The 20,279-nt window shown below is 40.0% G+C and overlaps 1 protein-coding gene across 2 annotated transcripts in view; it reads right to left on the reverse strand.

Moving 5' to 3' along the window:
* Positions 1-467: 467 nt before the first annotated feature.
* ube3d (ubiquitin protein ligase E3D) overlaps positions 468-20,279 on the reverse strand; it is a 59,777-nt gene continuing 39,965 nt past the window's right edge. For both annotated transcript variants that reach the window (XM_067449319.1, XM_067449318.1), the window contains exons 9-10: positions 16,231-16,369; positions 468-1,102 (exon numbers count right to left, since the gene is read on the reverse strand). In XM_067449319.1, coding sequence (XP_067305420.1) covers positions 1,082-1,102; positions 16,231-16,369 — 160 coding nt within the window. In that variant the 3' untranslated portion in view covers positions 468-1,081. The remainder of the gene's footprint in view (positions 1,103-16,230; positions 16,370-20,279) is intronic.

A 20,279-nucleotide genomic window follows, 5' to 3' on the forward strand; every position in this document is an offset into this window, starting at 1 on the left:
TAACCGTTGTTGTTATTCTAAATCATCATTTCAAACACGCCCCTACCCTCAAAAGGGTATCGGCCCTATTTTGATAGCTCCGCCCCTCACATACGTAACCCAGACAACGATTACGGCAGAATCTGTGTTACTAATCCAGGTCGAACATTATATGAAAAAGACCCATGCATCACAAAAACACAAACCATTCTCATGAACAACTTGATAGTACACGAGCATGACAGTCTAAAATAATGAACGACATATTACAATTATGACTGGATAAGGGTTATATAGATCATGAAAAGAGGAAATAAACATTAGGAGTATAGTATAGAGCTGACGCTTGAAACAGTGAGGAGATTTAGATGCTCCATACGGTGTGGAAATGAACGGGTCTTTATCATCGCTGAGGTGAGCGACAATACGATCACAAATGATCAAACAAGTGAACATGACACACGAGCGTATTCAAGCAAGCATATATTAGCTCTCGGCTAATGTCCGTCACGTGTGTGTTGTTTTAAATAATGACGTGCACTGGGCGCTCTCTTCTCACCATCATTAGTAGACACGCCCCTTACTGCTGATTGGCTACAAGTTTGTTATTGGACTTGGTTTTGAAATAACACTTAGCCCACCTTTAAGCACAGTGAGCTCTAAGCATATTCAAAAAGCTCTATGAACACATTTATTCAGTCAGATCCGGGAACAAAGTGTTTCCTGTCACTCCCTGGACCGCACACTGAAGAACTCCTAAGACAGACAGTTAACCAAAGTACTGGTTATGTTTTAAGAGTGCATGGAAGGATACTCAGTGTCCTTTTAATGAAGCATGATGGGCATTTACGCTGGTACAGATTGCAAGATAGGACGAAATCCCAATTAAAAAGATATACAGGACACTTCCTTCTCATATCATGCAGACCTGAGTACAAACTTTTTTAGATTGTAAAACAAAACACAACAAAGTTTTTTATACAAAAAAAAAAAATGTTTTTAATGTTTTGCATTTAATAGGTTTTTACAGCCTATAAGAGCATGACATTGCGATGATAAACTGGTCCGCTGGGTTCAGAGAAGTGTACTGGAGTTCAGTGCATCACATCCGCATGTAGGCCACCTGAAGAGAGAGGATGAACACACTCGCTTTAGAATACCGTACTTGCATACTGCTCTTATATACAAAAAGCATAGAGTATCTGGATGAGCTCCTACATACTAAAATGTGCATTATGGATGTGATTAATCATGATTACTGGATCGCCCAGCACTATTAAAAACATATTTACTGTTGTTTATGATCAATGTAATGCATCCTTGCAGAATAAAAGTATTGATTTCTTACAAAAAAATCTGCCAAACGGTTTTCAATGGTAGCGTATACGCCAAAATCCATGTGAGGTCCTCTATGGCTACTATAGGGGCTTCAGCACCGGATGAACCCTTTCATAGTTTAGGCAAGTTCACACACCACAGAAACTAGGAACGATTTCAGTTCTAGGAACTCTTTTTGGGGGTAACTAAATTAGCTCTGATATCAGAGTGGGGTCTAACCCAGAACACTAGGAACTACCAGTGACGTAAGTATATGCTGATTGGCCCAACGCATGTGAAACTGGCACCCGCCATGTTTTAAAAAACCACACACACACACACACACACACACTAGCCTATATACAGTATTTACTCCACAAACATGGAAAACAGTGATAGATGGACCTCCAAACCGTTATGCTAAGGAGAAAATCCAACACAACTTTGGACCAAGCAAAACATGATTATGTATTTCTGCTCAGCTAACGACATTCGACATCAACCACATAGCACACGCTAATACTTTTACATATACTGTCTACTTTTTGTGTATTATAGTTCTATCTAACATATTAAGACTGTTAAACAGATTATGAACTAATAGAGAATAGTAAAGCTGTGTGCTCAGGCTCTGCCGTTCTCAGTGCCGTCAAAATAAGTCACAACAATCGCGGCTAACGTCACTTTTTTTACTGGCGGAGCAAATGCAACCAGGAAAATGGTTCTAGGGGAACCACCCTGGTGACTGTTTCCTAGAACTACCCTGTGTGAAAGCTCCTTATGATTCATAAGCGATGATCCACAGCTAGGTGTGCATTAGCTACAAGTTTAATTACTTCAAAAACAGTGGCCTCATCCCCCCCATCCATCTGCTGAGAAATGACTAATTTTGATCTCTAAGATCTTTCTAGGCGCGATTGATCGATACAATCGACTGCGTCAACGCTGATAATTAGTCAACATCATTACTTTTAATCGACTGATCACTGGATATTATTTTACCTTTTAAATATCATTTTTATTCTTTGACTGAAATACCCGTTTCCTCCACACCACTAATATGAGCTAACGTTACGTCAAAGATTCCAAGGATGGCGGGGTAGAGTGAAGCGGAGTCAAGTGTTTACAAATTTGTACCTTTTACATTTTTACATTTTGTCAAGGGCTTGTTTACATTTACACTTTTTATTGTAAACTACTGAATGCCAAAGTTGCTAGTTAAATGAAATGTTTTAAGTAAAAAAATTGATTTTTGGTGGAAATTATTAGTTTAGATTAATCCATTAATCAATAAATTAGTCAACAGATTGATTAATTGATATAAAAATAGTCGTTAGTGGTAGGCCTAGATCTTTCATTTGCATCAAAGCTACACTGTGTGATATTTTCCCCCATCTAGTGGTGTAAAGGTATATGAGCATCCAGTGAATAATAGTTTCTGTTTCTCTCAATTCTGATTTCGTTTTAACTCCTACGGTGGCCGATTCAGTCCAAGATTAACATGGCAGTCCCCCTCTTGACATTCGACACGGTGCCATCAAGTGTTAAAATGCGAAAGCGAAGCTTGAATTTACAGGTATGTCCCTCTTTGGCTCATGTACTTTCAAGATGGAGGAGCAACATGGCGACTGGCATTCGAACCCCTCACCCGTACGTATTTTAAATGGCATATTATAAACTTACGAGAATACTTTATTACTTGAAAGAAGTAAATATATATTAATGAGAACTTATATTTTAAGTGTTTAGCTAAGGGTTTTTAGCTAAGAATAAAATAAAAAAGTTACACAGTGTAGCTTTAATAAACTAAATAGATGGGGAAAAAATGTCCACTGAACTTTGATAGAAAAATGTTAAACATGCCAAACAGAAGAGAGCAGCATTAACTAAATTTGCGTCACGCCAGCCTTGAGACCTGCTGTGACGGACGATGTTGAACTCCTGCTCAAGGATTTGTCCCTCATGGCCTTCAGTGTGCTTCACACTCCCAGTAACTCATGCACATCATAAACCAGACTGTCAAACCAGCAGCATTTCAATGAGATGCATCAGAGCTAAGGGTGAGTGGTGTGACCGAAATCTTACATCAGTGACTGATATACTGTACACTACCATTCAAACGTTTGCGGCAAGTCCTTTTTTATTATAAAAAATGACAGTAAAGACATTCATAATGTTACAAAAGGTTAATATATACGTATTTTTGAACTTCCTATTCAAAGAATCCAGAAAAAAAATGCACTATAGAGTTATTACTGTTTTTACTCTATTTTTGATCAAATAAATTATCAAAAACACACAAAAAAATGTATTGACCCCAGACTTTTTGTTGCTTTAATTCTACATTAATTTACAAATTAATTTAAATTGAATGCAAATCATATATGAATGATTCTTTCCGATATTGGCTGGATTAACTTCCATCTGAACACTGGAACACATCTATTAATGCAAACCTTTTTTATCTATATAGGTCAGGTGTTTGTGTGAGTGGTTGTTCTCAGCACAACAAAAGCGTTGAACGAACTGTACACAGCATTCCCAGAGGCACATATACTTGATGGCTCGATGTCTGCCTGCCATTTTATCATCAGAGCACTACAAAAATTGGCAAGATGAGTGATAGTTTTCCACTTGATGTCTCCAACAGCTAGAGCAGAGAAAACAAGTTGCTAGCCAAAGAAACAAGTCCATTATGTGAATTCAGATTAAACCATGCTACAAAATAAATCCCAATAAGAAGCTTGTTTAATGTAACGTTAAGCTTCTGGAATTTAAACAGAGCTCAACAGGCTGACATTGAGTTTCTGCCTCTGTACTGTTCCAAATTGTTCACTTATTAGGTTCTATTTCAGTTAGGATGTCCCCTTAGAAGGTTGCTGCCTATAAAGATAACACATTCTCACTCCCAACGTGTCAAAGGCTGAAGTATGGTCAAGCATCATTGAGATGCTGAAGGTAGCCCTAGTCCTCACTATAATCAATCAACCAGGAACTCAATTGCTTTCAATGAAACAATAAATACGTTTGCCCGTTACATATATGTTATATTGATGAGAAGTGGTTAGGTTTAGGGTAGGTTAGTTAGTGCTCAAAGGGTCAGAGCATCCTCAAAACTGCAGCTCTTGTGGGCTGTTCCCGGTCTGTAGTGGTCAGTATCTATCAAAAGTGCTCTAAGGAAAGAACAGTGGAGAACCGGTCAAACAGACGAGCTACTGTATCTCAAATTGCTCAAGAAGTTAATGCTGGTTCTGATAGAAAGGGGTCAGAATACACAGTGCATCTCAGTCTGTTGTGTATAGGGCTGCATAGCCGCAGACCAGTCAGGGTCTCCATGCTGACCCCTGTCCACTGTCGATAGCATGAGCATCAGAAATGGACCACGGAGCAATGGAAGAAGGTGGCCTGGTCTGATGAATCTCATTTTCTTTTACATCCCGTGGATGGCCAGGTGCATGTGCGTCGCTTACCTGGAAACACATGGCCCCAGGATGCACTATGGGAAGAAGGCAAGCTGGCAGAGGCAGTGTGATGCTTTGGGCAATGTTCTGCTGGGAAACCTTGGGTCCTGCAATCCTCCAATGTGGATGTTACTTTGACACGTACCACCTATCGGCTAAGCTTTGCTGTAGACCATGTACACACTTTCATGGAAACAGAATTCCCTGGTGTCTGTGGCTCTTTCAGCAGGATAATGCTCCTACCACAAAGCAACAAATGGTTCAGGAATAGTTTGAGAAGCACAACAACGAGTTTGAGGCTTGGCCTCCAAATTCCCCAGATCTCAATCCAATCGAGCATCTGTGGGATGAGCTGAACAAACAAGTCCGATCCATTGAGTCCCCACTTCGCAACTTATAGGATTTAAAGGATCTGCTGCTAACATCTTGGTGCCAGATCCCACAGCACACCTTCAGTAATCTAGTGGAGTCCATGCTTCGATGGGCTGTTTTTTTTACTTTTCTGAATAAGATATTGTACATCGTTTAGTTTTTTTTACATTTAGTCCACAAGACAAAAAATGGCTGAATTTATTCAAATGAACCCTCGGGTCTTGAGTCGTGTTTCGTTCTGTATCATCAGTGATTTTTAAACCTTTTTTAATAGTTGTATTTGAGTCCCTCAATTGTTCTCAGTATGAAAAGGTGATCTCAAAGTTATACAGTCGCTGCTGGAGAGGGTTCAAATAAGCAAAAGATGCTGGAGAACTGAAGAGTTTGGAGGACCTGGAGGATTTTTCTGAAGAACATTGGGCACTTAAACAACCATACAAGGACAAACTAGGGACTCAAGAACAACCATCACAAAACAAAAAAAACAGCCGTGGATCATCCTGGGAACGACACAGTATTGAGAACAAATGTTTCATAAACTTTGAACGGGTCATTCTTCATAAATTCAGCTATTATTTTGTCTTGTGGACTATATGTAAACATTTATTTTATGTAAAATTTCTTATTTGGGATAGCACTAAATAAAAAAAATTAAGCACTTTGTATCTTTCATTAATTCTTTTGTTAAAATTATTCACATTTTCACAGATTCAGCAAGCATACTTTTTCTTGCAACTGTATATATACAATATATTGCCAAAAGTATTGATTGGTGTTCAATCACTTCCACGGCCACAGGTGAATAAAATCAAGCACTAGGCATGCAGACGTTTCTACAAACATTTGTGAAAGAATCGGTCACTCTCAGGAGCTCAGTGAACTCAAGCGTGGTGTCGTGATAGGTTGCCACCTGTGCAATAAGTCCATTAGTGAAATTTCCTCACTTATAAATATTCCACAGTCAACTGTGAGTTATAACAAAGTGGCAGCAATTGGGAACAACAGCAACTCAGCCACAAAATGGTAGTCCACGTAAAATCCCAGAGCGGGGTCAGCACATGCTGAGGTGCACAGTGCGCAGAAGTCACCAAGTTTCTGCAGAGTCAACAGCTACAAACCTCCAAACTTCACGTGGCCTTCATGGAATGGGTTTCCATTGCTGAGCAGCTCATCCATGCCTTACATCACCAAGTGCCCAAGTACTGTTTTATCCAGACTTGTGTGGACTTCAGACAGACCGGTATTCCAGAATGCATCTCGCACCGACGAGAAAGGTCAGTAGTGGATGAGAAACCCACATAATGTAATAATACTACTGTTACTTATTGTGTCACAAAATTTAGTTTTAAGACTTTTTCAGACAAGAATATATAAAGAGAGCACTTATTTGAACTTTTGATCTGCCGTTTTCGGAGTTGACCCCACAGAGAAACCTTTCATTAGCTTGACCTTCTGACGTCTGACTCTGATGTCTCTGTAGTGGTTAAACATGAGATATAATTCTTCTTGTGTAGATCTAATGGCCGATCTTTGGTCTCATTAATCTATAATTTGTTCCCTGGCTATTCCTTTAGGCTGAGGGCAGATGTGAAGTTTCATTTATTTCTTTGATCATTAAAATAGACATTTAACATAAAGAGACTGGGTTGGGTTTTATGTCATTTAATTTTATTAGAGTGAAGATAATCGTACAGTATATCCACACTTGTTGTGTGAACACAATATGTTTAATATTTTTAAAATATAAATGAAAAGAGGCAAGATTTTGTTTTATATTTTGTTTTTTTATAAACATATGCATTGAAGGTAATCAATGTATGCATTGCCCGAACTACATTTGTGTGGATATTAATATGTTAAAGATTTTTTAAATTAAAAAACGAAGAGGCAGTGGTATAACGTATTTTTTATAAGATATTTTGTTTTACAGGTTTTACAGGTGGAGGCCTCTGACAATCTACATGAACCACTGAACCACTGCCGCCTGCGTATTACTACTCTTACTGATACTGCTTATCGATCCGGTACTTTAACGGTATTCTTATTGGTTCTTTTTGTTATAATTTTTTATAATAAACAGAAAAATTAAGAACATAATTAACACTACTTTATAATCTGAAAATGTAAAATATCTATATGCATATCTAATATGTAAAATGTTTGGACAAAACGAATATAAAACATATTTTTTGTGTTTTATATGCATACAATAAGAACAAGAACAAAAAGTAAAAACAAATGGTCAAATAAATACAATAAATATACAATAAAACAAAGATACAAATGAAATACAGTGCTCTAATCTCAGGAAGGTCTAACATTACTGTTCAGGTAATGGCCTACAGAAGACATCTAATAAAGTAATCAAACTTAAAATAATACTGTATAGTTGTCAGTGTACAAATTAATAGATTAATACTTTTTAAAGCTGTGAGTATCTTTCTATTCACCTTTTGTTGTTTGATTCACATTAATGGTATAATCGTTAGGGTTTATTAGGGTGCGTTCACACTTGTCATGTTTGGTTCGATTAAAACGAACCCTGGTGCGATTCCTCGGTTAGTGCGGTTCATTTGAACACATGTGAACGCTGCCATCCGAACCCTGGTGCGCACCAAACAAGCGGACCGAGGCCGCTTGAGACCCAAAAGATGGGTCTCGGTCCGCTTCCAAACGAACTCTGGTGCGGTTCGATTGATATATGAACGCAACATGGACCAAAGACATGTAAACGGACCAAAAACCGGACGTATAATGTCACAAGATGCGACGCATAGTCAGCTGATTTGACGACGCGGAAAGATCGGTGTATCCAAAATGAGTAACTTTAACGTTAGAGGGCAAACGTAGAGCAACGAGGAAGAGCCTCATCAATATTTGGTCAGACGAGCAGGTTTCGAAAATGCTAGAAAAAACACACAAAAAGCAAACCTGGCTCTTCTCATCAAAGTTCCTTTGTTGCCCTTTATTAGCAGGTACAGACGACAGAACGGCCGTCTCTGTTCTGCACAACGGAGGAAATCCTGCTGCTGTTTTGAATGTTTTGAACATTTTATGAGCTCTTCATGAGTTTTCAGCGGGTAAAAATAATGCCACATGTACACGCATAAAATGATTGCGTTTAATCCAGCACACAGCGTTGTTTTGAATGTTTTGAGCATTTCATGAGCTCTTCATGAGTTCTCTGGTAAAAAAAATAATGCCATATGTACACAGCATTGTAATCCGCACACAGCATTGTTCTGAATGTTCGGCAAGCAGCTCCTACGTCATATAAGCCGACCAATCAGGTTGTTACCGTCTCCCTGTGCCTTTGGTTCGGTAACTTTAGGTTCGCTGTTAAAAATGCCAGTGTGAACGCTAAGCGGACCAGGACTATTATGTTTTGTTTTTGTTTTTTGGTCCGGACCAAACGAACCAAACTAACCGAACTACAAGTGTGAACGCACCCTTAGATGCTGCCCCTTTAAGAACGAATGCAGATCTAATAATACACATTATATTTTCTCCCAACTATTAACACCCATTAAAGACATAAACTGTGTTTAAGTGAATACTCTCCAAGCGGTCATTTTGGCATATGCTATTTGTTGTGTGTATTTGATGGTTTAGATGCACACACAAAGCCTAAAGTACTATAATTTGCAAGTTACGCTCGGATTTGAAGAGCACAAGCATAAGCCACCTTGAAACACATTTGGAAACACTTGCGCGGATTATTGTATTTTTAATAGCTCTATTTATTTATTATCAAACACGTCTCTCTATTTAGCAACAGAGACTGTATTTTACACTAATCACAGATTGTGCTGATTCTGACGTTAAGTTTACTGACGTTTAGGGGGAACCAATGCTTACAGCTGTGAAGGGAAGGAAGTTGCGCAATAAGGGACGTGGCAAGTTTTTAATAGTTTTACTTCATCATCTATTTATAATTCTTAGCAACCAAAATTGAAAATACAGTTAGATTGATATCACAGGCCTGAAGTGTAACAAGACTAAGCTTTTGTTGGCCATCATCACTCATTAAGCAGTGACTGTCACATCGTGCGCGCTGTAGCTCCGTGAGACATCGCTCGCTCTCTCTCTCTCTTCTGGTTTTCGACTAGCAACAACACAGTTTAATATTATTGTTTAAAGAAGTGGATGGCAAAATAAAATTCATAATATAACTAAGTCTATGTAGGGATAATAAATAGTATGAATATTTTCTTCATTGCTCCAGTACCAACAGCAGAACCGATGGCATCAGAGCTTATCGATACTGCGTTCTTTCATAATTTAGCACCGGGGCTCATTTAATACCGGGTTTCGGTAGCCATTCCTAGCCAGAGCCTTACAAAATGACTTTCAGCGGGCCACTAGTGTGAATGTCTCTGACCAAACAATCAGAAACAGACTTCATGAGGGTGGCCTGAGGGCCAGACGTCCACTAATGGGCTCTGTGCTACCTGCCCGGCACTGTGGAGCTTGATTGGCTTTTGCTATTGAACACCAGAATTGGCAGGTCTGCCACTGGAGCCGTGTGCTTTTCACAGACAAGAGCCGGTTCATCCTGTGCACGTGACAGACGTGAAAAGGTCTGGAGAAACCGTGGAGAACGTTGTGCTGCCTGTAACATCATTCAGCATGAGCGGTTTGATGGTGGGTCAGTGATGGTTTTGGGAGGCATATCCACCCTGACAGCCATTAGGTATCGGGATGAAATCCTTGGGCGTATTGTCAGACCCTATGCTGGTGCAGTGGGTCCTGGGTTTCTCCTGGAGCACAACAATGCCCGGCCTCATGTGGCAAGAGTATGCAAGCAGTTTTCTGGAGGATGAAGGAATTGATAACATTGAATGGTCACCACCCTCACCTGAACTTTATCCAAAAGAACACCTCTGGGATATTGTGTTACTGTCCATCCGACGGTGCTAGGTTCTGCCCTGTGATCCCTTGGTCCAGATCTGGGAGGAAATACCCCGGGACACCATCCGTTGTCTCATTAGGAGCATGCCCTGACATTGTCGGGCAGGAATACAAGCATGTGGGGGCCATACAAACTACTGCTTACCATTTTGAGTTTCTGCAATGAAATTTCATCAAAATGGACTAGCCTGCTGCATAATTTTCTCACTTTGATTTTGAGGGTTTCTTTGAATTCAGTCCTCTGTAGGTTGATCATTTTCATTTCCATCAAACAATGTGGCATCCTTTCATTCATAACACATTACCTAGTCCATATTAGTATAGATATCCAGAACAATATTTTTCCCCCTTATACATTATACATTAATTATATTTATATTATATAGACAATTGTTGTCCTTCATCCCCAGACAAAAATACATTTTCTCTTTTCTCAGTCTAGAAGGCACCAAATTCAAAAATAATTTCACATTTCTACTCCATAAATGACCCAGTTTAAATACAGATTCATCTTCCCAGCGCTGAAGTACCCCTTTAAGTGATGCATGAGGCAAGCCATTTTTTGGTCAATATAGGGACACTCAAGGGCACCTAAGAGTCTTAATAGTAATGCTTCAGGCACTAGACCATGCTTTCAGTATTTTGATGCCTTGTGTGTGAGGTATATATAGACATGTTTTGAAACAGAGTCAAACTCCACTTGCCCTACATAATTCCCTCCCATTCCCTCACACATCAAGGGCTCCAGTGTTATAGATCCTTTACAAACACCAAATTTCCCAGGAACTCCTGCACACCGCTTGTAAAATTCTTCTCCTTATATGCTTATTGACCCTTTTTTTCTGTCAGAAAATAGACTACTTTGCAGAGGACAAAAGCTGCACCTCAGCATCAGCACTATTTTGCTTCATGAATCAAGCCCTGAAACTCTTCTCAGTGAGTTTAAGAGAAAAGACTGCCAAGAGACAGATGTTTTGTCTCCTTAATTGGGAGCCAATATGCTGGGGAAATTATAGAAACTGAGGCAAGCATTCCAACCAGGATATCTGCCTGATAGCAATGCACGTCTGCTTCAAAGAGATGGGCTTTTTTTCATTAGCATACTTCTTTTCCACTGAAAGGCATTTCAGCTTAAGCAATGCGTTTGAGAGGTACTAATGTCAGCTTAGCTGAAGTTGGGCAATTAAAAATGCCATCAAATTAGCTGACTGATAAAATGTTCTGCTGCAAAAATGAAAGAAAAAAAAAATATGAACAGTGACATATAGAAGGTAGTAAGAAGAGCCTTGCTATTGTCAGTGAAACACGTACATCATTATTCTCCTGCATCATCTGCATCCTTTATCATTATAAAACCTGTCTACATATAGTGGACATAGCATTATGGAAACAGCACGTGGCCAGTGTGACGCTCTGCTCAATATTATGCTTTATGCCACATAGAAACTGATTAGGTTGTTGGTGAATTTGAAGTACACACGTGACAATGTTTGTTTTTAGTACACTTGACCAAACCCACACTACAAAAGAATCAAATAATAGTCCAAAACCTAGTAACCCTTGAGATTATTACATAAGAGCAAAATGTTTGTGTGCATATACAGTGCCTTGCGAAAGGATTCGGCCCTCTTGAACTTTGCGACCTTTTGCCACATTTCAGGCTTCAAACTAGAGGTCTTCACGGGTCCAAAAATTTGCACCCGAACCCGAAGAGACCCGCAATGTTCAACACAGACCCGACCCGGACCCGTCTATTATTTCAAAAACTGGACCCGGACCCGTGCAGATCCGAAAAATGCCAAAAATATATTACCCGGAACCGACATGGACCCGTCTATTATTTGATAGCTGGAACCGAACCCGCCGGGAAGACACAGACGCGACTGGACCCGATTGTCTCATATTACACAATATAACGTTACTGCTGTTAACAAGTTAATGAACAATCTGCGAAAAATAACTTTGTCTCAGTCAGCCTACCTAACGATAGCCTTTGTCTCCCTTGTACCTTGATTGTGATGTATTACAATATTCCTCATTAATTGTTCCAAGCATGCTTAATTCACTCCTTTCAGCTGTAAAAGTCAATTTTATTTCACAGTGACGGATTTATGAGTTAATTCGCATAATAACTTTGACTGTTTGCCCTTTTGAACTAATAACTATTGCTCGTTTAGTGCCATGGCCGCTTGCGTTACCATTATTTATTTGCCATAATCTCTCTGAGCCAAGTCTGACTAGCAGAACTTTAAGATTAAACAAGACGGTTCATTCATATTATTTTTAAAGTCATTACAGTCACTGCGGAAGCTCGGGTTGCCATAGAGACATGACACGCGCTTGAGACTGCACTCGCGCGTCAGCTGGAGCAACCTGAAATATGAGCCTTTTTTTACGCAATTTGAGCATCACAGAAAACATTTATGTGACAGTTCACCTGAGGTCTTGTTGCTGATTTGAAATATATTCTTGAGTACATTATTACCGCGCGCATGCATTAAATCTACCCGCTTTCTAAACGGCTGAGAGAGCGCGCGCGAGAGAGAGAGAGCGCGCTTGTGTTTTTGTTGTTGTTGTGCATTTCTAAACCTCATTTCCCGGCTCACACTTTTCTTATCCTAATTTAGCAATTTGTAAGTTACACAAAACACACAAGCCGCGCTGACTCTCACGGCCAGGTGTTCTGCGAGTCCGATTGACGTATTACATAGGCTACAACATTAACAGACCCGGGAACCGAAGTAATTGATTAGGACCCGACCCGGACCCGGCTGACCATTTAAAAAATAGACCCGAACCCGTACGGGTCCCGGGTCGGATCCCGGGTCCACGGGTCTCGGGTGCTCCGTGAAGACCTCTACTTCAAACATAAAGATATGAAACTGTATTTTTTTGTGAACAATCAACAACTTGTGGGACACAATCATGAAGTGGAACGAAATGTATTGGATATTTCAAACTTTTTTAACAAATCAAAAACTGAAAAATTGGGCGTGCAAAATTATTCGGCCCCTTTAATTTCAGTGCAGCAAACTCTCTCCAGAAGTTCAGTGAGGATCTCTGAATGATCCAATGTTGACCTAAATGACTAATGATGATAAAGAAATCCACCTGTGTGTAATCAAGTCTCCGTATAAATGCACCTGCACTGTGATAGTCTCAGAGGTCTGTTTAAAGTGCAGAGAGCATCATGAAGGACAAGGAACACACCAGGCAGGTCCGAGATACTGTTGTGGAGAAGTTTAAAGCTGGATTTGGATACAAAAAGATTTTCCAAGCTTTAAACATCCCAAGGAGCACTGTGCAAGCGATAATATTGAAATGGAAGGAGTATCAGACCACTGCAAATCTACCAAGACCTGGCCGTCCCTCTAAACTTTCAGCTCATACAAGGAGAAGACTGATCCGAGATGCAGCCAAGAGGCCCATGATCACTCTGGAGGAACTGCCGAGATCTACAGCTGAGGTGGGAGACTCTGTCCATAGGACAACAATCAGTCGTATCCACAACTATTTTCGCAAGGCACTGTGTATATATATATATATATATATATATATATATATATATATATATATATATATATATATATATATATATATATTAGGCATGTGCCGATATCATTTTTTCATGTTGCGATTAATTGATGAAGTTTTATCACGATATACGATATTATCACGATATTAAAATAAGTTGCAAAAAAAAGTGTTGCCATAGCATAACAGCTTTAAGAACTATTTTTGTAAGAACAAAAATAACTGAATGTTTAAATACAATAGTGCACCAAAAATATATACAGCTCTGGAAAAAAATTAAGAGACCCCTCATTGAGAAATCAATGTTAAGTGGTCTCTTGATTTTTTTCAGAGCTGTAAAAGTACAATTTTCAAACAGATTAAAATGCACAAGAATTAGGCTATAAAGAACAACAGGTAGGCTTACAAATTACAATAAGGTCTCATTATTTAATGCATTAACTAAGATTGAGCAATAGCTACATTTGGTACAGAAAGTATTATGTTTTTGTTAATGTTAGTTAAGAAATACTGATCATTGTTAGTTTTATCTTAGGTCCATTAAAAAAGTTATTTTGATTTTGATTTTAATGTTATTAAAAAGTAACTAAGAAATGAACATAGAATGATTAATTCTTTATAAGTATTTTTCATTGTCAGTTTGGTAATAATGAATTAACATGTTAACTAATGAAGTCGTATCTCAAAGTTATACTGAACAATAACAAATATAATTAGAACAATTCTAATTATTAGGGTATGTTGTAGTCCAGATTAAAACATAAAAATGTTTAAATTTGAAAATAAATAGCCTATTAAGTCTTTAAGTATTAAGTATTTGGTGCTGTGATGAACAACATTGAGATTACAAAAACGAATGGCTGTTTTAAAAACTACACGCGTTTTTTTGTTTGTTTGCTGGTTTCCGGGGTAACCGGCTTCATTCTGCAGTTCATCAGCGCCCTCTGCCGTCACTGAGCGGCACTTCATCAGCGCGTCTCCTTCACCGGTTCAGTCATGTGCGAACGCACGTTGGGCTTGTTTATATCTGAGCGCGTGTCCCTTTGACGCAGAATACAGCGGTGTTGAGCATTTATACGGTTGATGGGCAAAGTATTCTTGAGTGCATTATAAAAAAATTATAAATTGTTAATAAATTATTATTTACGATATTTTAAAGTGCCCACGATAACAATATCGTGCATATTCATTATCGTGATAAATCGCATTATCGAAAATCGGCACATGTCTAATATATATATATATATATATATATATATATATATATATATATATATATATATATATATATAATGCAGAATTTAGTTTCTTATGGTCTAAGAGTCATTCGTCCTCCAGACGGGCTGTCATGTGCCTTTTACTGTGGAATGGCTTCCGTCTGGCCACACTACCGTACAGGCCTGATTGGTGGAGTGCTGCAGAGATGGTTGTTCTTCTGGAAGGGTCTCCTCTCTCCACAGAGGAACACTAGATCTCTGTCAAAGTGACCAACGGGTTCTTGGTCAGCTCCCTGAATAAGGCCCTTCTCCCTCGATTGCTCAGTTTTGCCGTTTGGCCAAATTTAGGAAGAGTTCTGGTGGTTTTAAACGTCTTCATATACAGATGATAGAGGCCACTGTGCTCACTGAGACCTTCAATGCTTCAGAAATGCTTCTGTACCCTTCCTCAGATCTGTGTCCTGTCTCAGAGGTCTACAGACAATTTTTTGAACTTCATGGCTTGGTCTGTGCTCTGACATGCACTTTTAAATTTGAGACGTTATATAGACAGGTGTGTGCCTTTCAAAATCATGTCAAATCAACTGAATTTACCACAGGTGGACTCCAATCTAGTTGTAGAAACATCTCAAGAATGATCAGTGGAAACAGGAGCACCTGAGCTCAATTTGAGTGTCATGGCAAAGACTGACTATGTGATTTTGTCCATTTTTAATTTTTAATACATTTGCAAAGATTTCAAACAAACTTCTTTCATGTTATCATTATGGGGTATTGTTCGTAGAATTTTGAGGAAAATAATGAATATAATCCATCTTGGAATAAAGCTGTAACATAACAAAATGTGGAAAAAGTGAAGCGCTGTGCTAACTCAGAGGTTGTCGGACAATTAAACACTATCACAGCGACTGGTAAACTCATCTACTCACTAGTCACTTTTACATTTTACAACAGCGCTCTTGCAAACTATTCTAACTCGAAATTTTTAGACAAATCAAAATATATTTAGGCCTCAAAATAAATAAAAAATGGTGTTCATTTGTTAAGAATATCATGATGATCAAAACCAATAAAGTCTTTTTGGTCACAGAGTTTATTTTTTGCTATAATCCTTTTGGATTAAAAGGAAAAGGAAAAAATCCTTCTAGGTTTTTGTCCATTGAAGGATGATTTGAATTTACCGACTGGCCTACAAAATACATCCTCACTGCAGAGCTCATTCACTGTGTCACACCTACAGTACATTGCTACGCTAGCCTGTACTTCTCTGGGCATTTTTGGGACTTCTCATTACTGTCTCTTTAGGATGAATAGCTAGTTTGATAGTCCTCTATTTTATGTCGCTTTGGATAAAAGCATCTGCTAAATGTAATGCAAGTAAGTAGTTGGAGATAATGAACTATAATGACTAAGCAGTCCAGTATGACTAAGTATGTGACCTGATATGAGTTCATGCAGCGCAGGAATGCAGGCAGCCTGAAGGTGCTGGACATCAGAAGCTTCTGGATCTCCTCACATGAGCTCTGAGGGAGGGAGAGAGGGTGCACGCTAATGTCCTTCTCCCAGACCTCCACGACACTAGAACGAAAGAAAGAAAAACAGAAGATATGAGAGAGAGGGAGAGAGGGGGGGGGAGAGAGAGAGAGAGAGAGAGAGAGAGAGAGAGAGAGAGAGAGAGAGAGAGAGAGGGAGGGAGGGAGGAAGGGAGGGAGGGAGGAAGGGAGGAAGGGAGGGAGATAGAGACAGAGATAAATATTATGCCACACACTCCTCATTTTGCTCCAGCCAGAAGAAAGGGTAAATGTGTGAGAACATTTGTTGAATCCATTATCAGTAAATTGAGGCCAAATCCACACGAAGCCAGAGCTTTCCCAATTTTTTCCCTCATCTCAAGGAATATCTGTGCTAGGCATGTGCCGTTATCAAATTTTCATGTTTCGATTAATTGCTGAAGCTTTTATCACGGTACACGGTATTATCACGATATTGAAATACATTGCAAAAAAAATTGTTGTCATACTATAACAGGTTTAATATCTTTCTTATAACAAAAAAGAACTGAACATTTAAATACAATAAAGCAATACACAGAAATGTATAAAGTAAACAAAACATTTAAACAGATTAAAGTGCAAAAGAATTAAAAGGAACATTGGGTAACACTTTACAATAAGGTTTCACTAGTTAATACATTAACAAACAGCGAATAGCTAAATTTTTACAAAAGTTATTCTCCTTTGATAACTAGTTAAAATACCAACTGTTAGTTAGTGTAGCTCAGGTCCATCCCTTAAACAATAGTTACAAATTTGGTTTTAAATAATGTCATTAAATGCTTAAAAATTTACATGTAACTAAAATTAATGAATCCAAGTATGTTTCATTGTTAGTTTGTTAGTGAATGAACTAATTTTAAATGATTTAGCCTTATTGTAAAGTGTGTGACTGAACAACAAAGAATCAGAACATATTCAAACAATATCTAGGGCATGTTATTTAGTCCAGATTTAAATATAAAACGTTTGAAAATGAATAGTCTTAAGTCTTTAAGTGTGATACTGTTAATACAGAATTCTGAATGGCTGTAGCTGTGTCTCATTTCGTTAAATTTCGAAGGCTGCGTCCTCCAGAGGACACGTCCTGTGTAGGATGCAGTATACAGAGTGTCCTCAATCAGAATTAAACAAGACGTCCTTCGTAGGACACACAGGCAGGAAGTATCACGTTGCTATGCCAACAAGTTCAGCCTCGTTGCGCTCTCACGCCAGTTATATGAATGAAAATTATTTATAACTTGAAAATGACTATGAAATGTGTCTTGTCTTGACAGCAATGTACTGTTCTAAACGTTTAAAATGCACTAAACAGTTGTAATTCTGTTTACCACAACTATCTGTTTGAGGTAGTAGAGTTTAAAAAAAACAACAAAAAAAGCTTGGACTGCTTAATTTAAACACCACACCTACGCTCGCATGTATATCTGGCAGTGGTGCCGTTTTTTCATATAATATAAAAAAAAAATATGACGGTTGTTAACGGAGACGCAAAGAATTGTGGGTTATCTCCAGCCGTGAAGGCTACACCTCATGCACAGTCCGAATTCTTGTGAAAGAACATCATCACTGTTTGCGATTTTATGCAATAACCAAGCAAGGGCTGAATCAACGTGTCTCTTTATTCACATGGCAAGAAGCGCCAGTACAAGCGCGCGCCAGTGTTCACGTCACAACAGGATACAAACCATATATGGTATTTCACCATAACATCTCCCTTTCTTTAATAAACAACCCCAGCCCCGAACATGAACCCAAAGTTTACTAAACCAGCTTTATACTTTGCATTAGCCAATTAAACTGCATTCCTGGTGCGCTAATCAACTACGACCTTAAGCGAATCTCACAGGTCAAGTCTCTGTGGTGGCCGTGACTGACGGCCGCTGCGTGTAATGATAGGGGTTCCGAACTCTGTAGACCTTTCAAACACCTGCTGCTGCCTTCGTTGTTTAGCTTGCTCTGGCTCACATTCAGTGATGTCCGATGTGTCACCTTCTTTGATTGCTGTTTCACCGTTGCTAGACGCTGAGCACCGGCTGCTCTCCTTTCTCGCTGTCTCTTGATTAAACTGGGCGGAGCGCTCAGCTCTCCGCAGATCCACACGGTTGCGCCTATATAATGTACCATCCACATCCACCACATAAGACCGCGGATTCACCATACCCAGACACTGGCCCTTCCGCCACTGTCCCGTGCGGTCTCCAGGCAGTGGTTTCATTCGGATGTGTTCGCCAACGTTAAGCTCTGGGAGGTCTCTGGCTCTTGCATCGTAATAGAATTTCGTCATGCGCCGTTTCCACCGCAGCTTCTCTGAAACTCCTTCGACCACCTTGGGGAAAAGCAAACTGTTTGCCGTGGGAAGTCCTGTCCTAAGTCTGCGGGACATGAGTCGCTGTGCGGGACTGCTGTCCAATCCATCTGTGGGCGTGTTTCGCCAGTGTAGAATCGCTAGCCATGGATCTGTTCCATCTAGTTTTGCCCTTTTGCAGAGTGATTTCGCAATCTTCACCGCAGATTCCGCCTTTCCGTTAGATTTTGGGTGCTGAGGTGAAGATGTGACATGTATAAACCCCCACTGTGCCGCAAATTTTCTGAACTGTTCGCAAGCAAATTGCGGCCCGTTGTCGGTGATCACCTGATCTGGCTGCCCATAACGAGCAAACTGCACTTTGCAGCGCGTAATGACTGTGTCCGAAGTCAGATCTGGCAGCTGATCAATTTCCCAGTAATCTGAGTAGTGGTCCACTATGATAAGAAATTCTCTGCCACCATAAGCATAGAGGTCCATGCTAACAATTTGCCAGGGGCGCGCAGGGATTTCATGGGACATCATCGTTTCTTTTTGCTGATTGTGCGCATACTCATTGCACGCGGGGCAATTAGCCACATAATCCTTTATTTCACCTCTCATTTTAGGCCAGAACAGTGTTTCCTTCGCCTGTCTGTAACAGGCCTCTCCTCCTATATGCGTGGCATGAATGCGATTCAGCATTGCTGCTCTCAATGTCTTCGGTATAATGACGCACTGACCTCTGTATAGCACACCGCTCTGAATGTTCAGCTCGTCTCTGAATGGCCAATACTCGCGCACTGAGAGCGACACATCTTCTTTGCGCTCTGGCCAGCCTGTTAGCACGATCTTTACCAGCTCCTGTAGCGCATCATCAGCTTTGGTCTCAGCTACAATTTGACGGAGACTGGTGTCAGTCACATTGAGGTGAAGTGCTTGGTCTATGACTGAAAACACGGCCTCAGCGCTGTCCATCGTGCACACAGTATGCTGTTGTGGTCCGGGCTCGTTGAACACCTGCTTGTCGAGCGCTGCTCTGCTCAGCGTATCGCTTATGTACATCTCGGGACCAGGCTTGTACACAACATTCAGGTTGTAGTTTTGCAGCTGCAACATCATGCTTTGGAGCCGTTTTGGGGCACTCAGTAGCGATTTCTTAAAAATTGTCACAAGGGGTTTGTGGTCAGTTTCAGACGTGATTACCTCCCTGCCATACAGATAGTGATGGAACCTCTGACATGCGAACACGATACTCAGGCATTCCTTCTCGATTTGGGCATAGTTTTGTTCGGTTCGCGTGAGTGCCCGAGAGGCGAAAGCCACAGGTTGTCCCTGCTGCAGCAGACAGCATCCCAGGCCGTTCTTGCTGGCATCGCTTTGTATTGTCACTGGCTTGTCAATGTCATAGTACTTTAAAACGGGCGTGTCCGTAATCATACGTTTTATTTCTTGAACCGCTTCGTCGTGCTTAGGGAGCCAATGCCACGCTACGTCTTTGTCCAAAAGCCTGCGAAGCGGCTCACATACCTCTGAAAGCCGCGGGAGGAACTTGGCCAGGTACGTCACGAACCCGATGAAACGCTGAACTGCTTTTACATCATGTGGTGTCTGCATTGCCAAGACTGCTTTCGTTTTTTCCGGGTCA

This window comes from Pseudorasbora parva, chromosome 7 (genome assembly GCF_024679245.1).
Source record: "Pseudorasbora parva isolate DD20220531a chromosome 7, ASM2467924v1, whole genome shotgun sequence".
NCBI lineage: Eukaryota > Metazoa > Chordata > Actinopteri > Cypriniformes > Gobionidae > Pseudorasbora > Pseudorasbora parva.